Consider the following 25,963-nt stretch of genomic DNA (forward strand, 5'->3'; position numbering starts at 1 on the left):
AGGGGCGCAACTGCAGTACGCGCGCAGGCTGCTGCGATCTCGCAGGCGGATCGGTGTGGACGGGAGACGCACGCAGCCTGCGTGAACGAGCGCATCTTTCCCAAAACTTCCAAAAGGGCGCACGGGAGGCGACGCTGATTTATTAAAAAAAAAAAAAAAAAAAAAAGGAAAAGCAAAGAAAAGAAAGGGGAGGATGAGTAACAAGTCATTTTTAAGTGCGGGTCCGCCGACAGCCGACGAGGAACTGGTCATCACGTCTACTTTCGGGAGCCTTCTGTCCGTCGTGTACATCGTCGGGGTGTCCGGGAACGTGTACACGCTGGCGGTGATGTGTCACTCCATCCGCTTCGCCACGTCCATGTACATCTCCATCATCAACCTGGCTCTGGCGGACCTGCTCTACCTGTCCACCATCCCGTTCGTGGTGTCCACCTATTTCCTGAAGGACTGGTACTTCGGCGACGTGGGCTGCCGCGTCCTGCTCAGCCTCGATCTCCTCACCATGCACGCCAGCATCTTCACGCTCACCGTCATGTGCTCCGAGCGCTACCTGGCCGTCACCAAGCCGCTGGACACGGTGCGCCGCTCCAAGAGTTACCGCAAGGCTCTGGCGTGGGGCGTGTGGCTCCTCTCCTTGCTCCTCACCGTGCCCATGATGGTGATGGTGGCACAGACCAGCGCCACGTCGCCGGACGGGGGCGTGAAGAGGGTGTGCGCACCCACGTGGGCGCCCCTCGCCTACAAAGTCTACGTGACGCTCCTGTTCGGCACCAGCATCATGGCGCCGGGCCTCATTATCGGATACCTGTACGTCAAGCTGGCGCGCACCTACTTGGAGTCCCAGCGCAACGCGGTCATCGGAAAGGGCGAAAATAAGCGCTCGCCCAAACAAAAAGTTCTCCTCATGATCTTCACCATCGTGCTGGTGTTCTGGGCGTGCTTCCTGCCCTTTTGGATCTGGCAGCTGCTGCCGCTGTACCGCAGCGAGCCGCTGAGTCTGGCCTCGAGGACGCACACCTGCATCAACTACCTGGTGGCCAGCCTCACTTACAGCAACAGCTGCATCAACCCTTTCCTCTACACGCTGCTCACCAGGAACTACAGGGAGTACCTGAAGAACAGACACAGGTATGTATGGAAAGCCTATGGAGCAGTTTTTTGTTTTTTTGTCCAGTTTGCTTGATATCCAGTTCAGTGGCGGTTCTAGCGGGGGTGGGGGGGTGGGGGGGGGGGGGGGGGGGGGGCAGTAGTACCCACTTAACAATCTGCCTGGGAATGTGGAAAGATTGCATGTCGTTCAATTCCAATGTTCGATAGTGGGATCCTTAAGTGTGTTTTCTTTACAGTATAATAGTAAAGAAATGAGTGCTGCATTTTTGTTGACTGTTTGTTGTTGTTGACACGTCAACCCCTCTGGATTTTAAATGCATCACACACAGTCCCCATGTTTTAATGCAGCACATACACCCATCTTTGGCGGACGGTGGGTCGTGGGGGTGGGGGGCGTTGGCTGTTAGCACCAGCACAAAGTTACTGCCGCTTATGCAGTTCAAGATTCATGTAGTGCCAGCTTGACCCAAGGGTGTTGAACAGGGGGAAAAAGGGGGACAACTGTCCCAGGCCCCCATGCATGCCCCCCCCCACCCCCCTCCTCCCACACCACCCTCGAGAAATAAAATTTTGGACGCACTGACACCACCCCAGTCAAAAAATACTTTTCAGACGGGAACTCTGTACCCCCACTGACAGATATTTGGGGGATGAAAAATTAGGGGACAAAAATCTTCCCTCCCCACCCCCTATCAACATATTTTTTGGAAGGAATGTGCTGTATGGTGGCCCAGAATACAGTGCTACGCCCCTGCCTTGACCGACGAGTTTAATTCAGTCTTGTAATTTGAATCACTGCTATCTCAGATTAGCAACTGCAAATTCATTATTTTTTTTAAATGTATACACTCCCTGACATCATCATCTATGTTGATTACTATGTACCTGCACCCACACGCACATTCACATATTTAACTTTGTTCGTTTTTCTGTCTCACTGTAACCTGTTATTGTTTCACAATTTTTTTTAAAAAGTGCTCAAACGGTTTGCCATACACAGGAGCTTCTACAGGTACACGTCATCATTCAAGCAGCGGCCGCCCAGCTTGTATTCTTGGGGAAAGTCAGCGTCCTCCAGCAACCAGTTCGAGTTCACATCGGAGACGCTCGTCATGGGGACGTTCAAGTGATGTGGGAGCCGCTCGGAAATGAAGTGAAGGCTTTTTTGGAAGCGCAATGGGTGAGAACCAACAGCGCCTCAGGCATACAGCCAGTGTCAAGTTGTTGTTGTTGTGACTTTCGACTTGTCCCACCCTAGATTGAGCTTGTGTGTAAAACCATCACGCACTTGTTCACCGAAACACACAGTTTTTTTCCGAACAATGAAGCCCGCTATATAATCAAAGTCAGCAAAGGCCTGATTATCGGTGTGGGGTGCGTTAGGAGAGATTTTTTTCCTTGCCGGTCTGCTCAAAAAACATTCGGGGCCGATAATCGTAAATGTTAAAACCTGTTCAACAGTTATGATCACAAATCCTTACGTGTGTGGTGAGCGACCCAAATTGAGGAGCAACTGAAGTGGAGTGGGACGTTTTAAGAGATTTCTTTCCTCCCCGATCTACTAGGACAACAGTCAGGCTGACAATCGTAAATATTAAAGCCACGTAAATAAACTTTTGAAATAAAGATCAGGTACCAGGTACCCTACCTTATTATTATTTCAACTTATACTCCTACCCTTTCTTCTTCTTAGTATTCTCCTACAGTTAGGATGCCATATGGCACCATACTGCCTCTCAGAGTTCATTATTGGCACTACAACTCACAATTGTCCATTGTGTGATATGAGACGTGGTTGTGTGTGTGGTGTGCCGTGTTGGTCTGACGCAGTAAGCACACTTTTTTTTTTTCTTGTCATGCGTGGAGTTGACCACGATTAAAAAACTAGTTATGATATGTGTGACCTGCTTACACAGGTATATATATATATATATATATATATATATATATATATATATATATATATATATATATACATACACATAGTGTGCATTTTGATTGGATAAACGTCAAATCTAGTGGAATCTTTTGATCATATTCTAAAAGTTGTCGTAAATGTGTAACCAGAAGGCTGGCCTCAATGCATTCATGTGTTCATGATGTGTTTGAATGTGTTGCTCGTTGGTGTGATGCTGAGTATTTTCCTCTATCAGATGGAACTGGAGATTAGGACTCAAATGAGGAAAGAAGTGAAAGTAAAGCAGAAGAGGATAACGATGATTCTGCACTTGTCAAATGCAGGCCAGGCACGGGCCTTTGCAGAGGACTGAGAGTGAGACAGGTTTTTCGTTCTGATTTCGACAATATTTTCCATAAATATCAATTTGCAGAAAATTGATTGGATAGCAGTCGGCATGTGTTTTAAAGCAAGGAATTGCTTTTATCCTCTTCTACTTTCTTTTCGTGTCTTGTCTCTTCGTAAACATGGACATCAGGGTCCATGTTCTGTTACCACTATACCATAATAAAGAAAGCACCATACACGATGGCAGTGGACACTAAAACAGTCTAATCGTTATCAGTCTGTGGGGAAATATGCTCCAGAAGCTTATCTAGTTTTTTTTTTAAAGTAATGTTTTATTTAAACCTTTATTAACAAACAAAAACAAAACTTTGGAAGAGTTAAAAAATGGTTTGCCATTTTCTTTCAGAGATTTTTTGTGGCTATACTGATGTAACAACCAAAAGGATTCAGGCAGCGAATAACTTGCTGTTCAAGATGTTCTTTTTAGAAGATCAACTAATGCTCAAATGTGTCTCATGTTTTATGGAGGGTTCATCTGGTTGTAATGAAAGAAGCTTGTTTACTTTAATCTGCCTTATTAACCTATTATCAGATCAAACAACCATCTGTTCTTTTTAGCATAACAATGCTAAGACCTAAAACAGACTGTTGTCGCTCAGGGATAGTGGAACTTTTTATGTCATGTTCAAAGTTAACATTTTATAATTTCGAACCGCTATTGTGCGGGCAAATTTCTTTTTTTTTTTTTTTTTTTTTTTTTTTTTTTAAAGTTCTCTTTATTAGACAACCACTGAACGTTACCAGAGATGGCAAAAAGGAGCAATGTGATGACGACCATACAATCGGAAATGAAACTTATTGCGAAATGGGAACACCTTGGGCCTACCACACACTTCGCGATGAAGGCGAACTCAATTGGACCGGATCATCACAACTGGCGACTCAGGAAGAAGCGCGTTGTTAAAAAGCGTGGATGTGGGCGAGAATTAAACTGAGAGTGTGGATAAATATTGTTGTAAAACACAATATTAGATACTTTACATACTGTATTTATATGGCTTGGGGGTGGGGCGGTGGCCGTTCTGTCGCTCTCGCTCGCTTAAAACCCAAAAATATATTTTTAGCGTGAGTGGAAGCTAATGTGCATTTTGATTGGCTACTTGCTACATCGTGCAACCGCAGTTCAAATTTTCAATCACGGCAAAAACCAGTGGCTGACTGATCGATCACTCCTGAAATCAGATGCCAAACTCCGCACACTGCGAGAAAGTTCAGTCGGGTTCGGGTTTACACTACTCAATATAAAATGGCTATTGTCATTTATAAAAATAATAGAACAACAAAATGTGCAGTATACAAGCAACACTGTATTTTAGGTAACATTTTAACATTTAACAAAAAGTTCTATTAGCCTTTCGTGTGATATTTCAAGATTAAAAAAATGCACGATGACCTTTACAAGTGAACTTAATGTGATCTCCTAAATGCACATGTCCAACTGTTCAATGTTTCAGTACATTTTGCACCAGTGGCTGTTCTCGAACAAGTAGCAGAATGGCAAAATTGTTGTTTGATCAATAAATGGACCAATATAGTTCCCGGTTCAATAATTGGTGTTTAAACAGTTCTCTTCATCATTACGTGTACATGTTTAGACATAATAAGACCGAGATGAAACTGATCAACAGTACCTCGTAGTTGCGAGGTTTTAAACTGAATGTTCTCAGAGGTAAATGGCCCCTGAGCTTCGAGTGTCACAATGTCATCAGCAGAATTTTGCCGTTCAGCTCAGAGAACAGCAAGCTGTGCAAAAAGTACTGAAACACTGAACTGTCGGGAAAATCAAGGTCATTTTAAGTTCACCTCTAAAGGTTATAGTGCATTTTTGCTTAAACAGGACACTTAACATGAAAGCCGAATATCCTTAAGTTTTTGTGAATAGTGTAAAACGAAGGCTCTCGTCCTTGTGCGAGTTTGAGCTTCTTAGGCATTGGAAGATTACATACTTGAAGCACAGCCTTAACGTGAAGAAGTAACTTACAGTATCTAAATGAGTTAATACTTTTACAATGAATCTTTTGTATCTGGAACTCTATATGTTAGTCTGTAGCATAGTTTAATGTACTACTTGGGCTTATTTTGTACCGTGTCACTTCTCGGTCTGTTTTTCACAGCGATTGCATCATGTTTTCTAGTCTGCCCATACACAGCCCGTTTATCAACTATGTACACTAATTGCGTTGACTGTATATCTGTGTCTGCTCCCAGCCTTGAGGACCATTGGCATGCTCCAAAAAAGTTCAGCAAAACAGTCAACAAAAATGCAGCACTCATTTCTTTACTACTATACTGTAAATAGTTCAGCTGAGGGGAGCAATTCTTACTTTCATTTGTTTATACATTAGTAAAATTATTTATAAATTACGAAACCTTTTTCCAGCAAGGAAAAAATAATTCAGCAAATGCTGATGTGTGGATAAATCTTCACTGAGATGTGCTGCAGCTCACCCTTGACCCGAGTGAATGCAAATAGACTGACAGCTATTATTGTGGCTTTTTTTTTTTTTTTTTTTTTTTTACTTCTCCTTAATTTCTCAGTGCATAAGTCCCGAATCTTAACAAGAAAATTCGAGCACATATAGATCTCTATTGAAATTCAAATTAGAATGAAATAATGGGTGAGGAGAGGCACGGTGGACGACTGGTTAGCACATCTGCCTCACAGTTCTGGGGAAGGGGGTTCAAATCCCGGCCCCGCCTGTGTGGAGTTTGCATGTTCTCCCCGTGCCTGCGTGGGTTTTCTCCGGGAACTCCAGTTTCCTCCCACATTCCAAAAACATGCATGAATTGAAGACTCTAAATTGCCCTTAGGTGTGAATGCGAGTGTGAATGGTTGTTTGTTTCTATGTGCCCTGCGATTGGCTGGCGACCAGTTCAGGGTGTACCCCGCCTCCCGCCGAGGTTAGCTGGGATAGGCTCCAGCACACCCGAGACCCTAGTGAGGATAAGCGGAACGGAAGATGGATGGATGGATGGATAATAGGTGAGGGAGAAAATGTCTTGGCAGCAGTGTGTTCTATTAATTTAAATATTATTTTGCAATTCCTACTTGGTAACAAAATGGACAGTTCCACCCAATAAACTTTGTAATATGGGTTTGGGGAAACTTTCCTACAAGGGTCATTTGATGGTAAATGTTATAGCAGTACTTGCAATGATTATTTTAACATAATTGGTTGTTACAAGTTACCAAGCCAACCCTGATCTGCGTCACCCCTCATTTCAACTTGTTTACAAGTACTAGATAAATGACATTTTAAAAACTCAATGTCCCGGATACACTTTTGGAGTGTGTACGTATGTCAAGTGCCACAAACTCATGAATAAATTCATTACAATCTATCCCTTAGTGCTTTGTGCACACTGACTGTGCATCGAGGTGGAAACAACAGCCTCTTTCTTCGCAATGCTCGCATTATGTTGCTTCACTTTCTGGAAAGAGTATCTCATAGCAATTTCATTTAATAGCAAAACCTTTTTTTTTTTTACTGCTTTGTTTCCTGTTTATGCAAGGAGAGCAATGTCATCTACATACGCATCTGATAATTTTCCACAGTTGAGAAACTGACCAAAACATTGAAAAATGACAATAGTCACAATAAACGAGGACACCTTGGTTTGAAAGACACCAGCTGAATTTTAAGAATGTGTAACAGCTTCACATCTGGACCAATCTTCCAAGACCTTCAAGTGCACCAATAAGCACTCATGGCTTCAAATTGAACAAACAACATGGCAGTAATCCATACTTTTGAAATAAGGGTCATAGACAAATTCAATTTGACATCGACAACATGGATATGGACTAATGGAAAATTATGCGAGATAAGGCACAGAAAATTAAATATTGTCGGCCATGAATAAGGTTGCTTTTAGTCACAGCTTTGGTCACATACAGGAAAAGAACATTCAGCATAGGAGCTATTTTCTATGTTGGTTGTTTTTTTTTAATGGAAATACTATTCAACAACCTCATTTCGGTTCTCGTAAAAATAAAAAATAAAAATAAAATACTAAAGTCCTGCACTGAAAATACTGCATAAAAAAAAGATATATACTGTTTCACCGAATAGATAATGCAAGGGAAATATCTCTATATGTTCCAAGACGATGCATACAACATTCTGATTGTTATAAAATACAGTAAAATGCTTCAAGTTTGCATGAGTGTCAATATTGTGACATCAGGATGAGTTGACGCTGGACTTCTGAGAATGCCGAGCGGCATTTTGTATGTAGGTGTGATAATTATCCATCCATACATTCTCAACACCGCTTATCCTGTTTAGGGTCACAGGGCGCTGGAGACCATACCAGTTGACCTCGGGCAAAAGGCGGACTGCACCCTGAGCCGGTGGCCAGTCAGTCGCAGGGCAGATATAGACACGGACAACCATTCGTACTTACATTCAGACCGTCACTGAGTGGGAACTAAACCCACGCTACCCGCACCAAAGTCAGGCGTGTAATAATTATATATTTATCAATAGCTGTTGTTTTTTTCCCTGTACTAGTACTTATAGTGCCATGAAAAAGTATTTGGTAAATAGTTATATTTTTTGCAAATATTTAATTTTTAAGATCATCAAACAAATGCAAATATCAGACAAAGATAACCCAAGCAAACATAAAATTTCTTAAGGGGAAAAAGAATATTCAGTGCAAGTTACCTGGCCTGGTGTGAAAAGTAATTATAAGAATCAGAATCATCTTTATTTGCCAAGTATGTCTAAAAAACACACAAGGAATTTGTCTCCGGTAGTTGGAGCCGCTCTAGTACGACAACAGACAGTCAATTGACAGAGAACTGTCTGTCTGTAAGTTAAACATAGTAACTTGTTGGGCAACCCTCAGGAGCAACAACTGAAATTACGTGTGTTCTTTAACCGGCAAAGAGTCTTTCATATCTCTGTGGAGATTTTTGGACCCATGTTTCTGTGCAGAATTGTTTTAATTCAACAACAGTGGAGGGTTTTTGCGTATTAACAGGCTTTTTAAGGTCATGTCACATCTTTTCAATCAGATTAAAGTCCGGACTATGACTACTCGCAACTCCAAAACTTTCACATTTATTTATTTTTTTAAAGCAATTCAGAAGTTGACTTGCTGGTGTGTTTTGGGTTGTTGTCCTGCTGCAGAGCATGCTTCAGCTTGAGGTCATGAATTGATGACCAAACATTCTCCTTCAGGATTTTCTGGTAAAGAGGAGAATTCATGGTTCAGTCAATCACGTCCAGGTCCGGAAGAAGCTAAGCAGCCCCAGACCATCACACTACCACCACCATGTCTAACTATTGGTATGATGTTTTTTTCTGAAATACTGTGTTACGGCGGCCGACTGGTTTGAGCGTCTGCCTCACAGTTCTGAGGTGTGGGGTTCAATCCCTGGCCCCGCCCGTGTGGAGTTTGCATGTTCTCCCCGTGACAGCGTGGGTTTTCTCCGGGCACTCCGGTTTCCTCCCACATCCCAAAAACATGCATGAATTGGAGACTCTAAGTTGCTCGTAGGTGTGGATGTGAGTGCGAATGGTTGTTTGTTTGTATGTGCCCTGCGATTGGCTGGCAACCACTTCAGGGTGTACCCCGCCTCCTGCCTGATGATAGCTGGGATAGGCTCCAGCACGCCCGCAACCCTAGTGAGAAGCGCCTCAGAAAATGGATGGATGGATGGATACTGTGTTACTTTTACAAGACATACTTTCCAAAAAGCTTAGCTTTCATCTTGTCAGTCCATAGAATATTCTCCCCTTGGAAATTATTATTTTTTTTTTTCAAAGTAAGCCAAACCTTTATGCTCTTTTTGGTTAGCAGTGGTTTGCAATTTGGAACTCTGCCATGGATGCCATTATTGCCCAGTCTCTTCCTCATTGTTGAGTACTTAGGCAAGGGAGGCCTGCAGTTCTTTAGATGTTGTCCTGGGCTCTTTTATGACCTCCTGGTTGAGTCGCCGCTGTTCCCTTGGGGTAATTTTTGCAGGCCGGCCACTCATGGGAAATTTCTCAATTTGTGGATAATGACTCTCACAGTGGTTCGCGGGAATCCTAAAGCTCTAGAAATGGCTTTGTAACACTTTGATAGATTTCAATTATTTCTCATCTGATCTTGAATTTCATTGGGTTGTGGCATTAGATTTTTTTTAGATCTTTTGGCCAACTTCATTTGTCAAACAGGTTCTATGCAAGTGGTTTCTTCATTTAACAGGTGTGGAGGTAATCAGGCTTGGGTGTGGTCAGTGAAGAACTCAGCTTTGCAAAAAATTTGACTGGCCAACAGTTCATAATTTAACAAGGGGGGTGGGGGGGTTCATTACTTCTTCACACAGGGCCAGGTAGCTTTGAATATTTTTTCCCCCTAAATAAATAACATTAGCATTTAAAAACTCCACTTTACATTTGCGTGGGTTATCTTTTTCTGATACATTTGTTTGATGAACTTAAAAAGTTTAGATATAGTACTTGTGCTATAATTTTTGTTGACTATGTTGTGTTCTGTTTAGAGATCTCTAATCATTTCCACTGTGTGATAATTACAAATTAGGTTATTAGCTGATGCTTGCTCGAGCGAAGAGCCTCTTCCTCAAGCAAGCTGATGTGCCTTTGACCCTTTCTTATGCAGCTCAAGACCACCACGATGAAAATTAAACACTTGCTTAATATGCCAATGCCATACACAGAAAACTTGAGAACAATATGGTAACTGTCACATAGACAAGAAAGCCGTTCACTGTTCCAAAAATATGTACATGTACAACAAAAAAATTACACAGTGCTTGGTAACTCAAAATTTAATCATCTTATTTCATTCAGTGCAAAAATGAATGAAAAGCTAAATGCCACCGAGAATGGTTGAAAAGTACAAAAAAAGATACACAAGGTATAAAAATACCTCCACTGCAAATGTTATTGAACACATTGCATACATCACACACAGAAAAACCATAGATTTATTAAAAGGGGTAAATTATTATGTCTTCATACTGTTTCAAATGAATACAGGTGAAAAATTATTTGCATTTAATATACAAGATCAAAACTCAATTCATAGTTGGTGTTTATTTTTTTTTTGGGGGGGGGGGGGGGCGCAGGAAGTATTGGCATTTCAAAAACATCATTAAACACTGCCTGCTCCCCCAAATTCTTGCAACATAAAGCATAGCAAAACATTACAACAAAAACAACCACATGATTTAAAAAAAAAAAAGCCCATCATTGCTAAAAAAAACAAGCTTGGGCTTCCATAATCACAAGGGGGGGAAATGCATAATTACACAGACAATCATTGATATGACATGCAATGAAAATGATGATGATGAAAAATCAGTCAGTCCTATAAAAAATGCTAAGTCAAATGTACACAGCCCCGCGACCTTAGTGAGGATGTACGGTTAAGACAATGGATGGTTGGATGGAAATGTACACAGCTTTGTGTTACATACGTACTGTACTGTAAATAATGACTGGCCAATAAATTAGTCAACAGACCCCTGAGGGAGGTGCAGACGCAATTCAATCCAATGCGGCACATTAAACAGATGATTAACTTATGATAAACAGAGAATCTGTTAAGCGCTCCTGACAAAGAAAGTTCTTCTCCTGAGTTATATTTTCTCATGTGGTTTGTACTAGGCAGCTCTTCATTAAATATCATAATCACACACAACACACACGCACCATCCCACAGTTGAAATTGAGTCAGTTAATTGGCAACCTGATGAAGTCCACCTTGAATGATCAAGGACTGATGTGGAAACGTGTGCAGAACCTAAACACCCTTAACACCTGAACTAAACTGAAGTGGATAGAAAAATACTGTACAATAAAACTAATACAAACACCTCCGTAAAGAAGATGGGAATGTCACTTTTTGTTGTTGTTGCACAATCAAAAATAAAAGCCTGTTAAGCAAACAGACTGGCTGTGCACCTACAGTAAGATTACAGGACCTAAACTTAGCAAGAAATGAATCTCTCTTTCCTCTTCTCCTGTCTCATCGCTCATCCTTTCCCTCTGCCACTTTCTGCAGGACTTGACTGAGCCGGAGGACCGTGATGTCCGCCCCATCACCCATGGTTGCCTCAAGGCATGACAGGGTCAGCGATGGCTTGTGTAGGGTCGCACGTAAAGGACACCGTGATGGCATAACGGGTCCCCCATGTGACCTTCTCCACACGGTGGAGGTTCTCAGATCCGGAGGAAAAAAAAGACACTCGACCTGGGCAGGGAGAGTTTTTTTTTGTGAGGAAAGATACAAAAATATTCAGAATTTCTACAGTTTGAGAAGAGAAGTTAATAGCTTTATTTAAAAAAAAAAAAAGAAAGTGTGACTATGACTATCATGAAAAATAGATGCAGTAGGATAACCTTAATCATATTCAGAAACAAATTTACAACACCACCATCTATTAAGCTTGACCATTAGTGTGCTGTAGCAAGGGAACAGCCCTTGAGGTATCAGGGAGTGGTATCATTAGAGATGGCTCAGGCCATTCGGTTGAAATGTCAGTTTGTTTCTCAAGGTGCACAGGGATACATGAATCCCGTGCGTAATGAATGTATAGGCAACACTTGCAACTATTGGAGAGAAAAGTGAGCAAATGTCAAACCATGAAAGTGTATTAAACACCAACATTGTTTTGGTTGACAATTTACCTTCCAAACAATACAACAATAAAACAAGGGTTTTATTGTATGTATTGTATGTTTATATGTTGTTCCAACTTAAGCATTAAAATACACTGTGTAACTACAAATTGGAAAACACTCCATCGGATGATAGAAATTTAAAGGAATTAACAATTTTGAGTTTTCCTATAAAGGGAGCCTAAATATTGAAACCACAGTGACCAACGTCTGAATCTGAGGTTTGTGACAAATAAAAACATTGAATAAAAACATTGAATTCTTGACATTAGTCTACATGCTTGTCATCTTTGTCATTCAGCAAAACACATTGTTTGTATGATAGACACATTTTCATCCAGTAAATTATCATTATTTATAATCATATATGCATTTGTAAGATTCCTTATCATGACCGCTTGTGGAAAATATCTGAAAATTTGCCAGAAATTCCTGTGCAACCCTAGTACCTATCATATACATGATTATATTGTAGAAAAGCAATCATACTTCTACTGGAGCGACACAAAAGGCAGCAAGGCTGTCTGATTTGAAATTAATATTATTTATCCTGGAGTGATACATGCACAATGAGCATGGCAAGGTTTGCATCATTTATGGAAGCCACTGTTTCAGTGAACCTGTAAATGAACTATTGCCATTTGTCAGTCAATCTTATTTTTTTCCACTTCTCAGTGTTTGAGATGTGTACCTTGTCTTCTGTGTGCAGTGACTCATTACTCGGAGATTAAAAATGACAGACACTTGACTTGCAATAGAACTTTTTGTGTAACTCTGAATAATAAAAGAATGTAAGTTTGCCATTTTGTCCTATTTTCTCTTTAGGGAATACTAGTTATTTGAGTGTTTGGTTCGACTTGTTTACGCAGTCACTTTGTAACGTATTGCCTCACGTAATATAATTCATTCTTTTTGCAGTAGTCTGTAAGAAGTTGATGAAAATGTAATGTAAAATTGGTTCCAAATATATCACTTTTGCATAATGTGTGTTGATATCCAATTAGCAAGACAATAACTGACTGTTTGCTTGTTTTATATTGTTGAAAGGGGGGGGTCATTATTGAGTTTTCAATTAGCCGCAAAGCTTTAGATAACGACACAATGGAGTAATCGCTTTTTGAATTATGCACTACAATCACTGTAACGCTGCTGCAACACACTCATCTGAGCAGATTACCGATTATGACAATGGCGGCCAACAACATTATTAAAGGCATTTGAAGGGGAGGGAAACCATGCCAACATACGACTATACATTACATACTACGCACAAAAGTAAGTTAATTGTAACTTCACATGCTAAAGATTTGGAGCACTCGCTGATGAAAATATGAAATTATTTATTGTTGTGTATGCAAAGCTCAATCGACTTAAGCCATGATCATGAGGAAAATAACTATTACAATGGCACACAGTACAGCAGTTGTTGTTTTCAGATTCTCACTGAACTTGATGTTTTTTTTCTTGGAATGTGTACCACCACTCTTACAAATGTTCATGGGACTTGGATGCATCATCTGTCTAGCAGTATACAGTTGAAAAAAATATGTTTACATACACTATATACAAAGACACTTTTTCCCTCCACTGTATGACATGAAATCAGTTTGTTCTGCTGACATAATGGCGCAACCTGACAGGCATGTCTTTTTCACTCTTTGCACTATTATTGCTCATTGAGCACCATAACAAAAACATGATCTTGACATAAATTACAGTTAATCTAACCACATGCACAAGGACATGGCATGTTATTATGAGGTGTGATTTCTTATTTTAGTTCAGCTAAAGCATCCCAAAGGCCAGGTGTGGTTGCACTTCGGCGTATAGTGGACTCAGCAAGAAGAAATTAATTCCCGAAGAGTTTTAATGGGTAAGCTTGCCTTTAATGGCTTTGCTGCTTCAGTCTCCCACAATATTTTTATAAGGGTATTAGTTCAGGGCCATTGGAAGTGTAGTGGTTCTCAAAGATGACTTTCATTCAGATGACATGGGATCAATTCAGACTCAATGTTCCATTCACCTGCTGTAGACTTGCATTGAGTCCAAGGTGCAGTGTGCTTTTCACCCGCAATCAACCAGAATAGTTTCCAGCCCCTGCCGCAACCCATAAAAGGTGATGCTGGAAAAAAATATATATATGGATGGCCAAGGAGATTCGTGCTAGACTTTATGATGTGAGAAAAGAAAACCCTTTGATCTTGAACATAAAACAAAAGAAGAAGAAAAAAAAAAAAAAAAAAAAAAATCAAGCAAGCGCACAATTTCATATATTTTACTACGTAAGGGTACCAGGGAGGAACCACATTTCTAAATTCAGTCTTGATCTGGAAGAATAAACTGTAGAATCTTGACGAGAGGCATCACTTGAGGGCCGCACCCTTTATCAAATCAAAGGTAAACCATGGAAATATGTAAAATAACCATAGAGATAGAGAGTGTGCACGTGTGTCGTCTAGTTTCAGATATCGAGGCCAGCTAGTCCCCTTGTGGGGGTGAAAAGTGCGTTAGCCTCCTACTGCTGGTAGGCAGCCCCTCCACCACAAATACTCCTGCAGTGGCGCCTAAGAGCCACACATGGTAACTAGGTACCGTGCTGTCCCAAGATAAACTGTAGGGGATTCTCAGAATTAGCAGCGGGCCCCAGAGATTAGGCCTATAGTCCCACCCATGAACACAACCTAACACCCGTCGACTGTGCTTCAATTACGGGTTAAAAGCCCTACTTTCTTGTGGGTCAAGCCTATTTAGGCAAAGACAAAGGGGGCACTGCTCACCCTACCTCCTCTGGCAGCTCTGATAGTCCCCATTTGAGAACATCTTTGGTTGCTGCTGTATTGATGCTCTGAGTGAGACCAGGCTCCGAGATGAAGAGGAAGGGATGGCCTACACGTTCTTCTGGGGAGGTTACCCTTCAATAGGGCAACATCTTCATGTTGTGGGACTGGCCATCAAAAATGCAGTTTTACCAATACTCACTGAAACACCTGCTGGCATTGATAAGAGACTAATGACCCTCCATATTCCTCTGGTTAGGAATCATTTCACCACACTTCCCAGTGCTTATGAACCAACCGTCCCATCTAAGAGCGATACCAAGGATTCATTCTACCAGTCACTGGATGAACAGGACCCAAGGAATAATACAATCTTTTTGCTTGGGTACTTTAATGACAGAGCAGGGCCAGAAAGGAGGATATGGAGTAGAGTGTTTGGGAGATAAGGAACTGGCCAGGCTAATGCAACCGGAATGAGACTACTCACGCTCTGCTCTGAGCATAACTTGACCATAACCAACATCATCTTCCAGTACAAATCCAAGTACAATATATCATGGATCATTACCTTACTTAATGCGGTCTGACAGACGCAATCCTGGTTACTTGTGTACGAAATCAAGCTTGCGCCCATTTTCGCATTTGCAAGCCTTTAGTAAATCAGGCCCCTTGTATTGCGGCAAGAAAATAAGTCCCCAATATCAGATAAGCACTCTCAGGCTGCATGCACAGGTGCCTGTCGGTCACCAAGTATCATTGATACCCTTTGTGCAGATTATGTCCTGTTCATCATCACATTTCTATCTTGTGTCATTCAAATCATTTCCTTCCTACCCTTACCCCATTTGGGAAACATTTGCGTTCGCTAAAACCAACTCATCCCCCAAATGCTCCTTAGCTTGAACACTTTGCACTTCTTGGCCTAATGGGTAATGTCATTAATTAGTGTCTTTATTGTTTTGCTTTCTCCACAAGTCAGATTTTTTCCTTGGAGTTGTAATTAAATGTCAGTCATCACAAAGAGACATGATTATCTCAGTGAACTAATCACCCATCGAAATCAACCCCCTGCAAAGTCAAAACATGACAGTCGACCACAATGCATGCTGTGTGCATTGTCAATGAGGTGAAGTTGTGTTTTAGCCACCAAAAAAAAAAAAAAAAAAGTGTAGCAAGGCTCAATAGCCTAACATGGCAAAACAACACATGAACATTATACATCAATATGCGTGTTATGTTTTGTCATGTTTCTAAATAAAAGTCTCAGGTATCATGGAATCGATTCTTTGACAGTTCTGTCATATTACAATTCTAAACATGTTCTTTAATCTGCTGAGAATTCAAAATCAGGCAAGAAGACTAAAAAAAGACAGGTGTCATCTTATTTTTTCGTTTGAACTCTCTTCTGTTCTACACTAACCACGCTTCACAGGGTTTGGGATCGGTGTGTCCTACTTCTTTATTATTATTCTCATTTCATTGATGCAAGCTACTACGCAATTCACACCCAGCTGTCTCGGAGGCAATTCAACAGGCATGTCATCATCACTCTTCACCACTCCAATTTAGGACATTGTCAACAGAATGTCGCCTTTATGCACGCTGCCGACTTAATTGAGTGTCTGACTAAAAGTGAGAAAATCTTTTTTTTAACGAGTGGAACTAATTATTGTGTGATTAAGAAGCTGATTATTTTGATAAGAGGTCAAGATGGCCAATCCAATGAGAAAAAAAAACAAGGAAAATTTAATCAGAGGGCAATGTAAAAAAAGAGCAGATGATGGTTTCTGTAATGATAGTGAGGGACCACCATAAAGGGAAATTTGCTCTAGGACATATTTTTAAACACAATAGATTAACAGTCCAGTTACAGAGAGTAATGTGGGGAGATATGATATATTAAGCTATACAATAATCACTTTCAAACATTTTTCATTCAATTACACAGTTTATAAAGACAATTTACATGTACATGCCAATCAACTTTGATGCAAGCAGACATTATGTATTTTGACTAGGACACCAAACTGATGACATTTAATTTTGGGTGTGTTCTGCTACAAACATTAGTATATATTCATCCATCCATCCATTTTCTATTTCGCTCCTCCTCATTATAGTCGCTGGGGAGCTGGAGCCTATCCCAGCTGACCTTTGGCAAGAGGCAGGGTACAACCCTGCACGGGTCGGCAACCAATCGCAGGGCACATATAAACAAGCACTCACATTCCTATGGCCAATTTTGAGTCTTCCATTTTTCTGGAATGTGCCGTAGTACCCAAAAGAAAACCCATGCAAGCGTAGGGACAACATGCAAACTCCTACACAGGATGGCCACAGAGCCTTAGCATGGTGCCGCACGGAAAAAAATAAAAATGAATTTATAACTTACGTCTTAACCGGTCTTAGATTACATTTTGAGCAAATAAAGCATTCACATATATTTGTCAAGCAGCACTTGCATGCTTCACTCTCTTCACCCATGATTCACTTGGCCTGCAGCCAGATTTAATAAAGGAATTCAAATATAAATCCAGCTGAACCGGAGTCTGGTTTCATTGAGAACAAAGACTGGCTCAAAAAATAGGTTGTTCGATTGGGAAAGACATTATTCTTCCAGCAGCGGTGGTGTATAAAGTCTTGCTTGAAACAAAAGCAGCTACAAAAAGGAGTAGTACACCTTTTAAATGAAAGAAAAAGACTCTGGGTTGACATTATCTCACAGTTATTGGCACATTTGTCAGTGTGCTACCCCTAGCAAGGTGAAATCTTGGAGAACTTTCTCAAAGGGGGGTAGAAGGCAGGTCTTATTTAGAAATGTAGGATTATATTGAAAGAGTGCATCTATCACGCACAACTTCAACAATACAAAAACTGTGTGAGAAGCACGGTCAATCTTATCACTATTTTAATGAGTTATTAATGTAATGTGGGGCGGCACGTTGGACGACTGGTTAGCACATCTGCCTCACAATTCTGAGGACCCGGGTTCAATCTTCAGCCCCGCCTGTGTGGAGTTTGCATGTTCTCCCCGTGCCTGCGTGGGTTTTCTCCGGGCACTCCGGTTTCCTCCCACATCCCAAAAACATGCATGAATTGGAGACTCTAAATTGCCCGTAGGTGTGACTGTAAGTGCGAATGGTTGTTTGTTTCTATGTGCCCTGCGATTGGCTGGCAACCAGTTCAGGGTGTACCCCGCCTCTCGTCCGAAGATAGCTGGGATAGGCCCCAGCACGCCGGCGACCCTAGTGAGGATAAGCGGAACGGAAGATGAATGAATGAATAATTCAATGTATTATATGTGCCAATTGGTGTGTATGTTAATTTCTAACAAACATTTTAACAAGAGGAGACAAAGACAAGATATTTAATGTTCAAACTGATAAACTTGATTGTTTTTAGCAAATAATGAATAACTTCCAGAAAAGCTGGGACAGGTGGCAAAAAAGACTGAGAAAGTTGAAGAATGCTCATCAAACACCTGTTTGGAACATCCCACAGGTGAACAGGCTAATTGGGAACAGTTGGGTGCCATGATTGGGCATAAAAGGAGCTTCCCTGAATTGCTCAGTCATTCACAAGCCAAGATGGGGCGAGGTTCACCTCTTTGTGAACAAGTGCGTGAGAAAATAGTCTAACAGTTTAAGGACAATGTTCCTCAACGTACAATTGCAAGGAATTTAGGGATTTTGTCATCTTCGGTCCATAATATCATCAAAAGGTATGTGCAACTTGAAACTCGATTATGCAAAGCAAAAGCCATTTAGCAACAACACCCAGAAACGCCGTCTGATTCTCTGGGCCTGAGCTCATCTAAGATGGAAAAAAGGGAAAAGAACCAATCCGGACCGTTATGGACGCAAAGTTCAAAAGCCAGCATCTGTGATGGTATGGGGCTGTGTTAGTGCCAATGGCATGGGTAACTTGCACATCTGTGAAGACACCATTAATGCTGAAAGGTATATACAGGTTTTGGAGAAACATGCTGCCATCCAAGCAACGTCTTTTTCATGGACGCCCCTGCTTATTTCAACAAGACAATGCCAAACTACATTCTGCACGTGTTACAACAGCGTGGCTTCGTAGTAAAAGAGTGTGGGTACTAGACTGGCCTGCCTGCCTCTCATTGAAAACGTGTGGCGTATTATGAAGCGTAAAATACGACAACAGAGACCCTGGACTGTTGAACAGCTGAAGCTGTCCATCAAGCAAGAACAGGAACGAATTCCACCTACAAAGCTTCAACAATCAGTGTCCTCAGTTCCCAAACGTTTATTGAATGTTGTTAAAAGAAAAGGTGATGTAACACAGGGGTAAACATGACGCTGTCCCAGCTTTTTTGGAACCTGTTGCAGCCATAAAATTTAAAAGTTAATGATTATTTGCTAAAAACAATAAAGGTTTTCAGTTTGAACATTAAATATCTTGTCTTTGTAGTGTATTCAATTAAATATAGGTCGAACATGAATTGCAAATCATTGTATTCTGTTTTTATTTATGTTTAACACAACGTCCCAACTTCATTGGAATTGGGGTTGTATTTAAATGACCAGGACTCATTCAGACTGTGCCAGGCTTGTCACAGTTACAGTTTTGTACCGTACTTGAAAGTCATTATTGCTGTGAAATCAATGTAACATCTTTATAAAAAAGGACCCTGAAAAGTATTCACACATGCAAGTTAATTTAAAAAAATAAAATAAAAATAGTGTAAAAGTTTCAACTATGGATACAGGAGCAGAATAAATGGCAGTAAAAGAAATGTAATTGTTATGAAAATAATAAGGGGATCTTTGGATCTTTCTAAGGGGTCCAAATTATACCAAGCAGCCCTGGCCCCAAAAAGTACAGACTGTTTGACTCGTAGCTATGAGTATACACAATACCATGTTTAAGCATAGTCTACTTCACTGGCCCAGAGGTGTACTTGGAAACAACTCAAAATAATAATACGTGATGTAATATTTTGGGGGTTAGGGTAGACCCCAGAGCTTTCCTTTTTAATTCTGTACATGTAAATAACTTCTGGCAAACATGGTGCCAAAATCCCAAAATAAGGTATTATGTATTAAGGTGTAAAGCCTCACCTTCCAGGACGTGCAATAAAAACAGTTTACCCCAATCCCTTGATCCTCTAAAGCGTATGAGTCACTACAGCTGGTTATCCCCTTAGTGAGATTACGCTCACGTTGCTACTCCATTGTCTGCTATAATTACCTCGAGATTCCCTAATGTAGCTGATTATCATTATAATCCTACCCGAGATGAAATCCTTAAGCATGCATTACTTGGTTTAAGTGTGGCTTTAATGGACTTAAGCCGACAAAGCTGTAGGTTACAGGTGTTAATATTGCCATGTAAATATATAAGAGCAGATATTAAAATAAATGATAAGTGTTACTTTGTCTAGAGTTTTTTTATTTTTTTTTATTGAACAGCTGGTATTTACCTGCCTTCGGTTCTACTGTCTTATTGCCATCTTGGTCCATAAAGACAAATCTTCCTCCAGTGAAGTCAGAGCCATAGTCAGAAAGGTATAGAAGGGATGTGTAGTCAAATGAGCCATAGGTGACCTAAAAAAAAGTAAAAGGAACATGACATTTTCAACATCACTAGAAATTATAAATGCACTTGTGTGTTATGTTTTCCTGAGGATTCAATGTGACCCAAGGATAAATGCAGCACTGTAATTACTTATCAAATCATACATAGAACAGAACAAGTTTCATCGCACAACACATTTTGACTTAAAAAAGGCAAAGGCTATGTCGACTGAAGACTGATGGCTTCTTCCATTTTGGTGCCAACCAGACCTGATATTTGTGCATGTTAGCTTACTGAGACAATTATTGGCACCGGTGGAAACACTCACCATGTCTGTGTTCTCATCTAAGCCTTTGCCACTTTAATAAAATCAGACTGTTTGCCAACAAAGTGTCTTCCACAGAAATTTCCAGTCACCGCATGCACCTGAACTAAACCAGAAACATTTACCTAAACAGCTATCAGAGCAAAATAAATAGTTTATTGGAGGAGTTAGCAAGGGCGAGCAGCTGAACTCCTGCCAGTATTTATCTAACTAAATGGTTATATTAACACAAGGTTTCAACTTGGGAACATAAAGTTTATGTTGGTATCCTTCCCATCTTTGACAATCAAAACCAAAATGCTTAGTGGAACTGGAACTTTTGACCAAAGAAGACAGCTTCTTACAGAGGACTGTGAGAATGCAAAGTACATGGAAGAGCCACGTGTTGCTCTTTCATCCTTTTGCTGTGGCTGTCAGTGGCTTTGGAAAATAATTGAGTGCAGTAATCCCTCGTTTATCGCAGCTGTTACATTCCAGAACATCCCCACAGTAGATGAAATCGCCGAAGTAGTGAACAATTATTTACTGTAGTATTTATATAAATTTAAGTTTCCTATATGCAGTTCAGGGGCACGGTGAACGACCAGTTCGCACTTTGTCTTTGTAGTGTATTCAATTAAATATAGGCTAAACATGATTTGCAAATCATTGTGTTTTACAATATATATGAAAATATGGGTGGCACAGTGGTTAGAGCGTCTGCCTCAAAGTTCTGAGGACTGGGGTTCAAATCCCGGCCCCTCCTGTGTGGTGTTTGCATGTTCTCCCCGTGCCTGCGTGGGTTTTCTCCAGGTACTCCGGTTTCCTCCCACATCCCAAAAACATGGTAGGTGGTAGTTTATTTGAAGATTCTAAATTGCCCTTAGGTGTGAATGTGAATGGTTGTTTGTTTGTGGACTGCGATTGTTTGGCGACCAGTTCAGTGTGTACCCAGCCTCTCGCCCGGAGATAGCTGGGATGGGCTCCAGCACACCCGCGACCCTAGTGAGGATAAGCGGTATGGAAAATGGATGGATGGATATATGCAATTCAAAGTCAGTGACTTTTGAGAGGTGCAGGTATTTTACTTGTCCACTTGAGGTCGCCATCTCCAGACTCTACATGAGCACAATCCAACAGAAGATGAGTGCACTCTGCTGCGTGACATGAGCAATGACCCACGCAGACACGGTGTTGATGGCAATTTCCTTGCTAAAGCATTAGGCAATTTGCTTCACAGTGACGGTGCCAGTGGTGTAGTCAGCTCAAAGCATCATGGGAATAAATGTTGCTCTTTACTTGCATTTTTTTGTCCATATTGTTATGAGTGTAGCATTAGCTATAAATCAGGCTAGGTTGGTAAGTTATTCCATTAAACTCTGACTGTGGCTTGTGTGTTAAACAGTGGAATTACAGTCATGTACACTGCATCTCCAAGCAACATGATAACTGACCAAATATATCCATCCATCCATCCATCCGTCCATTTTCTGAGCCACTTCTCCTCACTAGGGTCGCAGGCGTGCTGGAGCCTATCCCAGCTGTCATCGGGCAGTTGGCGGGGTACACCCTGAACTAGTTGCTAGCCAATCGCAGGGCACATACAAACAAACAACCATTCGCACTCACAGTCACACCTACGGGAAAGTTAGAGTCTCCAATTAATGCATGTTTTTGGGATGTAGGAGGAAACCGGAGTGCCCGGAGAAAACCCACACAGGCACGGGGAGAACATGCAAACTCCACACAGGTGGGGCCGGGGATTGAACACGGTCCTCAGAACTGTGAGGCTGTCGCTCTAACCAGCTATTTGACCTGTGGTAGTAAAAAAAAGAAATGAATAAATCCAAGAAAAGAAAAGTTTCTGAAGAAAATGTGCTACTATATTAGAACTATATTAAAAACAAACAGCACTTACCCCTCACACAGGACAGTTTACAATTGTGTATTATACATGGTGAAGTCATGCAGCCCTGATGTTTTTGGATTGCATTTTGGGTTCGTTCAATAAGATAACCATTGTATTTTAAAGCAAGCTTTAACAAAACTTTTCCAGTTTTTTTTCATTTTTTTTTTTCACATGCAGAAATAAAATGTCAAGTTCTGTGAAGCAGTTCACCAATTTCATGAATGTAACACCATTTTTTGTACACATATAGGTTTAAAAAAACAAAAAAATATAAGCAGTATTGTCCTGAGTTTAAATGTCAAAAAGTTTTTTTTTTTTTTTTTTTTTTTTGCTCCTAGTGTTTTTTGTTGTTTTTCCTGTGGGAGATCATCAAAATGGTTCTGACTATTTAGGGTTTCCGACCCCTGGTGTATACAGTTAGGCAATAGTGAACATAAAATGTCAGCCTATAGCACACTTTCACCTTCATGTCTAAGAGAAGCTAAAGTCACCTTCATGACTAAAAGTAATGTTTGCATTTATAAGTGCCTCTACTTTTAATCTTGTTTCATGTTACTGTATGTCTAGCTCCACTATGTACAAAATGTACTTCGAATTCTGTCAAACTGCAATTTCTACTCTGACACGCTAATTGCTGTATGATCGATGGGGAGGAAATTTGCTATTAAAAATGTCAAAGTCCATTTACATTTTAATGAGGGTGAGGTTTTAGCCAATTATCCCCCAAAATGTCTGCAGAGCCACAGAGGCAGGGAGGCAAATCCTTCCCCATTCAATTCTTTCAGCCATCGAGATACAGCAGGAGAAAATGAGATGCCAAATATTGATATGGCCACACAAAACCAATGACACAGGAGACATGCCAAAAGGTAATGCAAAACAAAATATATTTCCATTATTTGTATTGAATCAGAGTTCATCTCATTGTGATTCAGTTTTCTAAAAAGGATATACAGTATTAATATGAAAAGTGACGCCAATACATACATTTTGCTTCTGAAGGTATTGTTTTGAAAGTTCTTAATTGATATGACTAAATGTTATTTGCTGCACCAAAGTGTGTTAAGTGGGGAAGTGTATAGATAACCTTGTTTGACCACCCCAAAAGTTGGACAATTTGGAGTTTGACCAGAATTTGGGTGAAAAATATACCCCAAATATCCATAAATTTTGTGAATACAAACCATTTGTCATACGTGATGTCCATGTCCTGCGAGCTGTACCCCAGTACACCGGGGTACTGTATTTTAAAGTGATATATTTTTACTCCTTTCATCTTCATTAAAGAAAACAAAATAAAAAGCCCTCCAGTCATGTTTTCTTAATTTGTACTTGGAAAGTATGTCATCTCAATGGAAATGTAAAGTTGAAAAAAATTTAAGCTTGGCCCATGTCACAGAACAGACTGGTTGAACTTAAGTACCACTGAATACTTGAGGTGGCCTTCGTTGTGTCATTTGAAAGCGTGAAAACTTCAAAACGTTAATCTATGTCTTTAAAGTCTTACATTTCTACAGAATCATCTTGGTTTAAAACAAACACCTAACAATGCCTATTTCTAGTGAAAATAATGTTCTACAGTTCAACTATGAACATTTACACTGGGTGAATTTTTAGTGTGAACCACTGTAGGTTAAAAGACAATTTACTAAGGTATTGTTTCTGGGAAACAAACTAGAATCAGGTGAAGAACATAAAATAACATAAAAACAGCAGAATACAGTCCGTTTTACTACAGGAGAGGGGGCCAACTCCTCCAGCACGATTCAAGAATGTTTGGAGCAAACAAGAAATGTCTTAAATGCTCTCAATGTACGCTGTGCCAAACTCGTTGGCATATACAGTACTGTATATGCACACTCAGAAAAGTTATCATTATCAGACACAAAGCACCAGAAAATCCTTCCAAAATTATTCTAAATGTCCTGTTCATAGTTATGTGAATGAATAAAACCAGTCAGTCTGTGTGGATACATTGCATTGCTGCTTTAGTATTTGTAAGCATACCAAATTTAATTTGCTCGACGCATCATCTAAATCAAGAACCTCAAACCTAAAATTAACTGCACACTCGACCAGCAATCAAATACCTTATCTATGTGCGGGTGCCAATACTCGTCATGTTGTGTCTTGGCTATTGTAGAGTTGATCCTGGAGAAGAAGGTGGGCTTGGTGAGGTACATCAGTGCTTGGTCTAAACCAAACGCCTCTGCAATAAGTGTTTGGATTCGCTTGCGTACAACTCTAAAGATGAAAAGAATATGACATAGGTTAAGACAGCACGGTCAAAGCTTTGGCTCTACAGTTTTGCAAATAAGGCTGAATTAGGACTGATCATTTGTCCGATTGTCTAAGAGTTCAACATTCCTTTGTCTTTCCATCCATCCATCCATCCATCCATTTTCTGAGCCGCTTCTCCTCACTAGGGTCGCGGGCGTGCTGGAGCCTATCCCAGCTATCATCGGGCAGGAGGCGGGGTACACCCTGAACTGGTTGCCAGGCAATCGCAGGGCACATAGAAACAAACAACCATTCGCACTCACAGTCATGCCTACGGGCAATTTAGAGTCTCCAATTCATGCATGTTTTTGGGATGTGGGAGGAAACCGGAGTGCCCGGAGAAAACCCACGCAGGCACGGGGAGAACATGCAAACGCCACACAAGCGGGGCCGGAGATTGAACCCGGGTCCTCAGACCTGTGAGGCTGACGCTCTAACCAGTCGGCCACCGTGCCGCCCTTTGTCTTTCCATACTATTTTTTTTTTTTGAAGGGTGTATATAAACATGGAGACAACTCCAAACAAGACAAGGAGGTGACGGATCATTCATTGTTGAGTCTGTAATAAATTTTTAGTTAAATAAAACTGGTATCAGTTGTGTTCGCCTTTGTCTAAGAAATGATTCATGTGGACTTGATGGCAACCTGAAAGGCAGAAAATAAATTTCTGAAATTAGAACAAATTACCGTAATTTCTCGTGTATAATGAGCTTCCCCCACAAAAAAAAAAGTCAAAAGTCAATAGTGCACATTATACATAGGTATAGGGGAAAATGGGGGGGGGGGGGGAACTTTCGCATTTTATAACTGTATGCCGCCATCTAGTGGTTATGAAAAAGCTGTTCACTTTCATTCCAATATGCCACCGCCACCTAGAGGTTATAAGAAAGGTGTACACTTTCATTCTAATATTCCATCGCCACCTAAAGGTTATGAAAAAGGTGAAGCCTACACTTTCATTTCAATATGACTAGGGTACGTATGACTGCATATATTTTACATACCCTGGCAGAATTTGTGAAATATTGGTTTTTTAAATATGATTGATGACTGAACAACAACCATCGTTAATTTCTTTATGGTTTGTTTAATGATA

General features: G+C 40.7%; 2 protein-coding genes across 3 annotated transcripts in view; one reads left to right on the forward strand and one right to left on the reverse strand.

Moving 5' to 3' along the window:
- On the forward strand, nucleotides 1-11,600 carry LOC133395178 (urotensin-2 receptor). 2 transcript variants are annotated; one of them, XM_061663912.1, is made up of 3 exons: nucleotides 1-1,128; nucleotides 2,111-2,290; nucleotides 11,438-11,600. In XM_061663912.1, the coding sequence occupies exons 1-2, from the start codon at nucleotides 194-196 to the stop codon at nucleotides 2,238-2,240; spliced, it is 1,065 nt and encodes a 354-aa protein (XP_061519896.1). In that variant the 5' UTR covers nucleotides 1-193; the 3' UTR covers nucleotides 2,241-2,290; nucleotides 11,438-11,600. The 2 variants fall into 2 exon arrangements, with proteins under 2 accessions (XP_061519896.1, XP_061519897.1); XM_061663913.1 differs by lacking the exon at nucleotides 11,438-11,600 and adding an exon at nucleotides 3,264-3,417.
- Nucleotides 10,647-25,963, reverse strand: part of uts2r2 (urotensin-2 receptor 2) — a 26,132-nt gene continuing 10,815 nt past the window's right edge. The window contains exons 7-9 of the mRNA XM_061663914.1: nucleotides 24,679-24,832; nucleotides 20,281-20,404; nucleotides 10,647-11,626 (exon numbers count right to left, since the gene is read on the reverse strand). Of these exons, the coding sequence (XP_061519898.1) occupies nucleotides 11,490-11,626; nucleotides 20,281-20,404; nucleotides 24,679-24,832 (415 nt within the window). The 3' untranslated portion in view covers nucleotides 10,647-11,489. The remainder of the gene's footprint in view (nucleotides 11,627-20,280; nucleotides 20,405-24,678; nucleotides 24,833-25,963) is intronic.

The sequence above is a fragment of the Phycodurus eques genome, chromosome 19, assembly GCF_024500275.1.
Source record: "Phycodurus eques isolate BA_2022a chromosome 19, UOR_Pequ_1.1, whole genome shotgun sequence".
Taxonomy (NCBI): domain Eukaryota; kingdom Metazoa; phylum Chordata; class Actinopteri; order Syngnathiformes; family Syngnathidae; genus Phycodurus; species Phycodurus eques.

Coding starts and splice junctions, on each gene's coding strand:
- LOC133395178 (XM_061663912.1), top strand. CDS start 194: ATGAGTAACAAGTCATTTTTAAGTGCGGGTCCGCCGACAGCCGACGAG. Junction 1,129..2,110: donor TACCTGAAGAACAGACACAG/GTATGTATGGAA, acceptor TGCCATACACAG/GAGCTTCTACAGGTACACGT.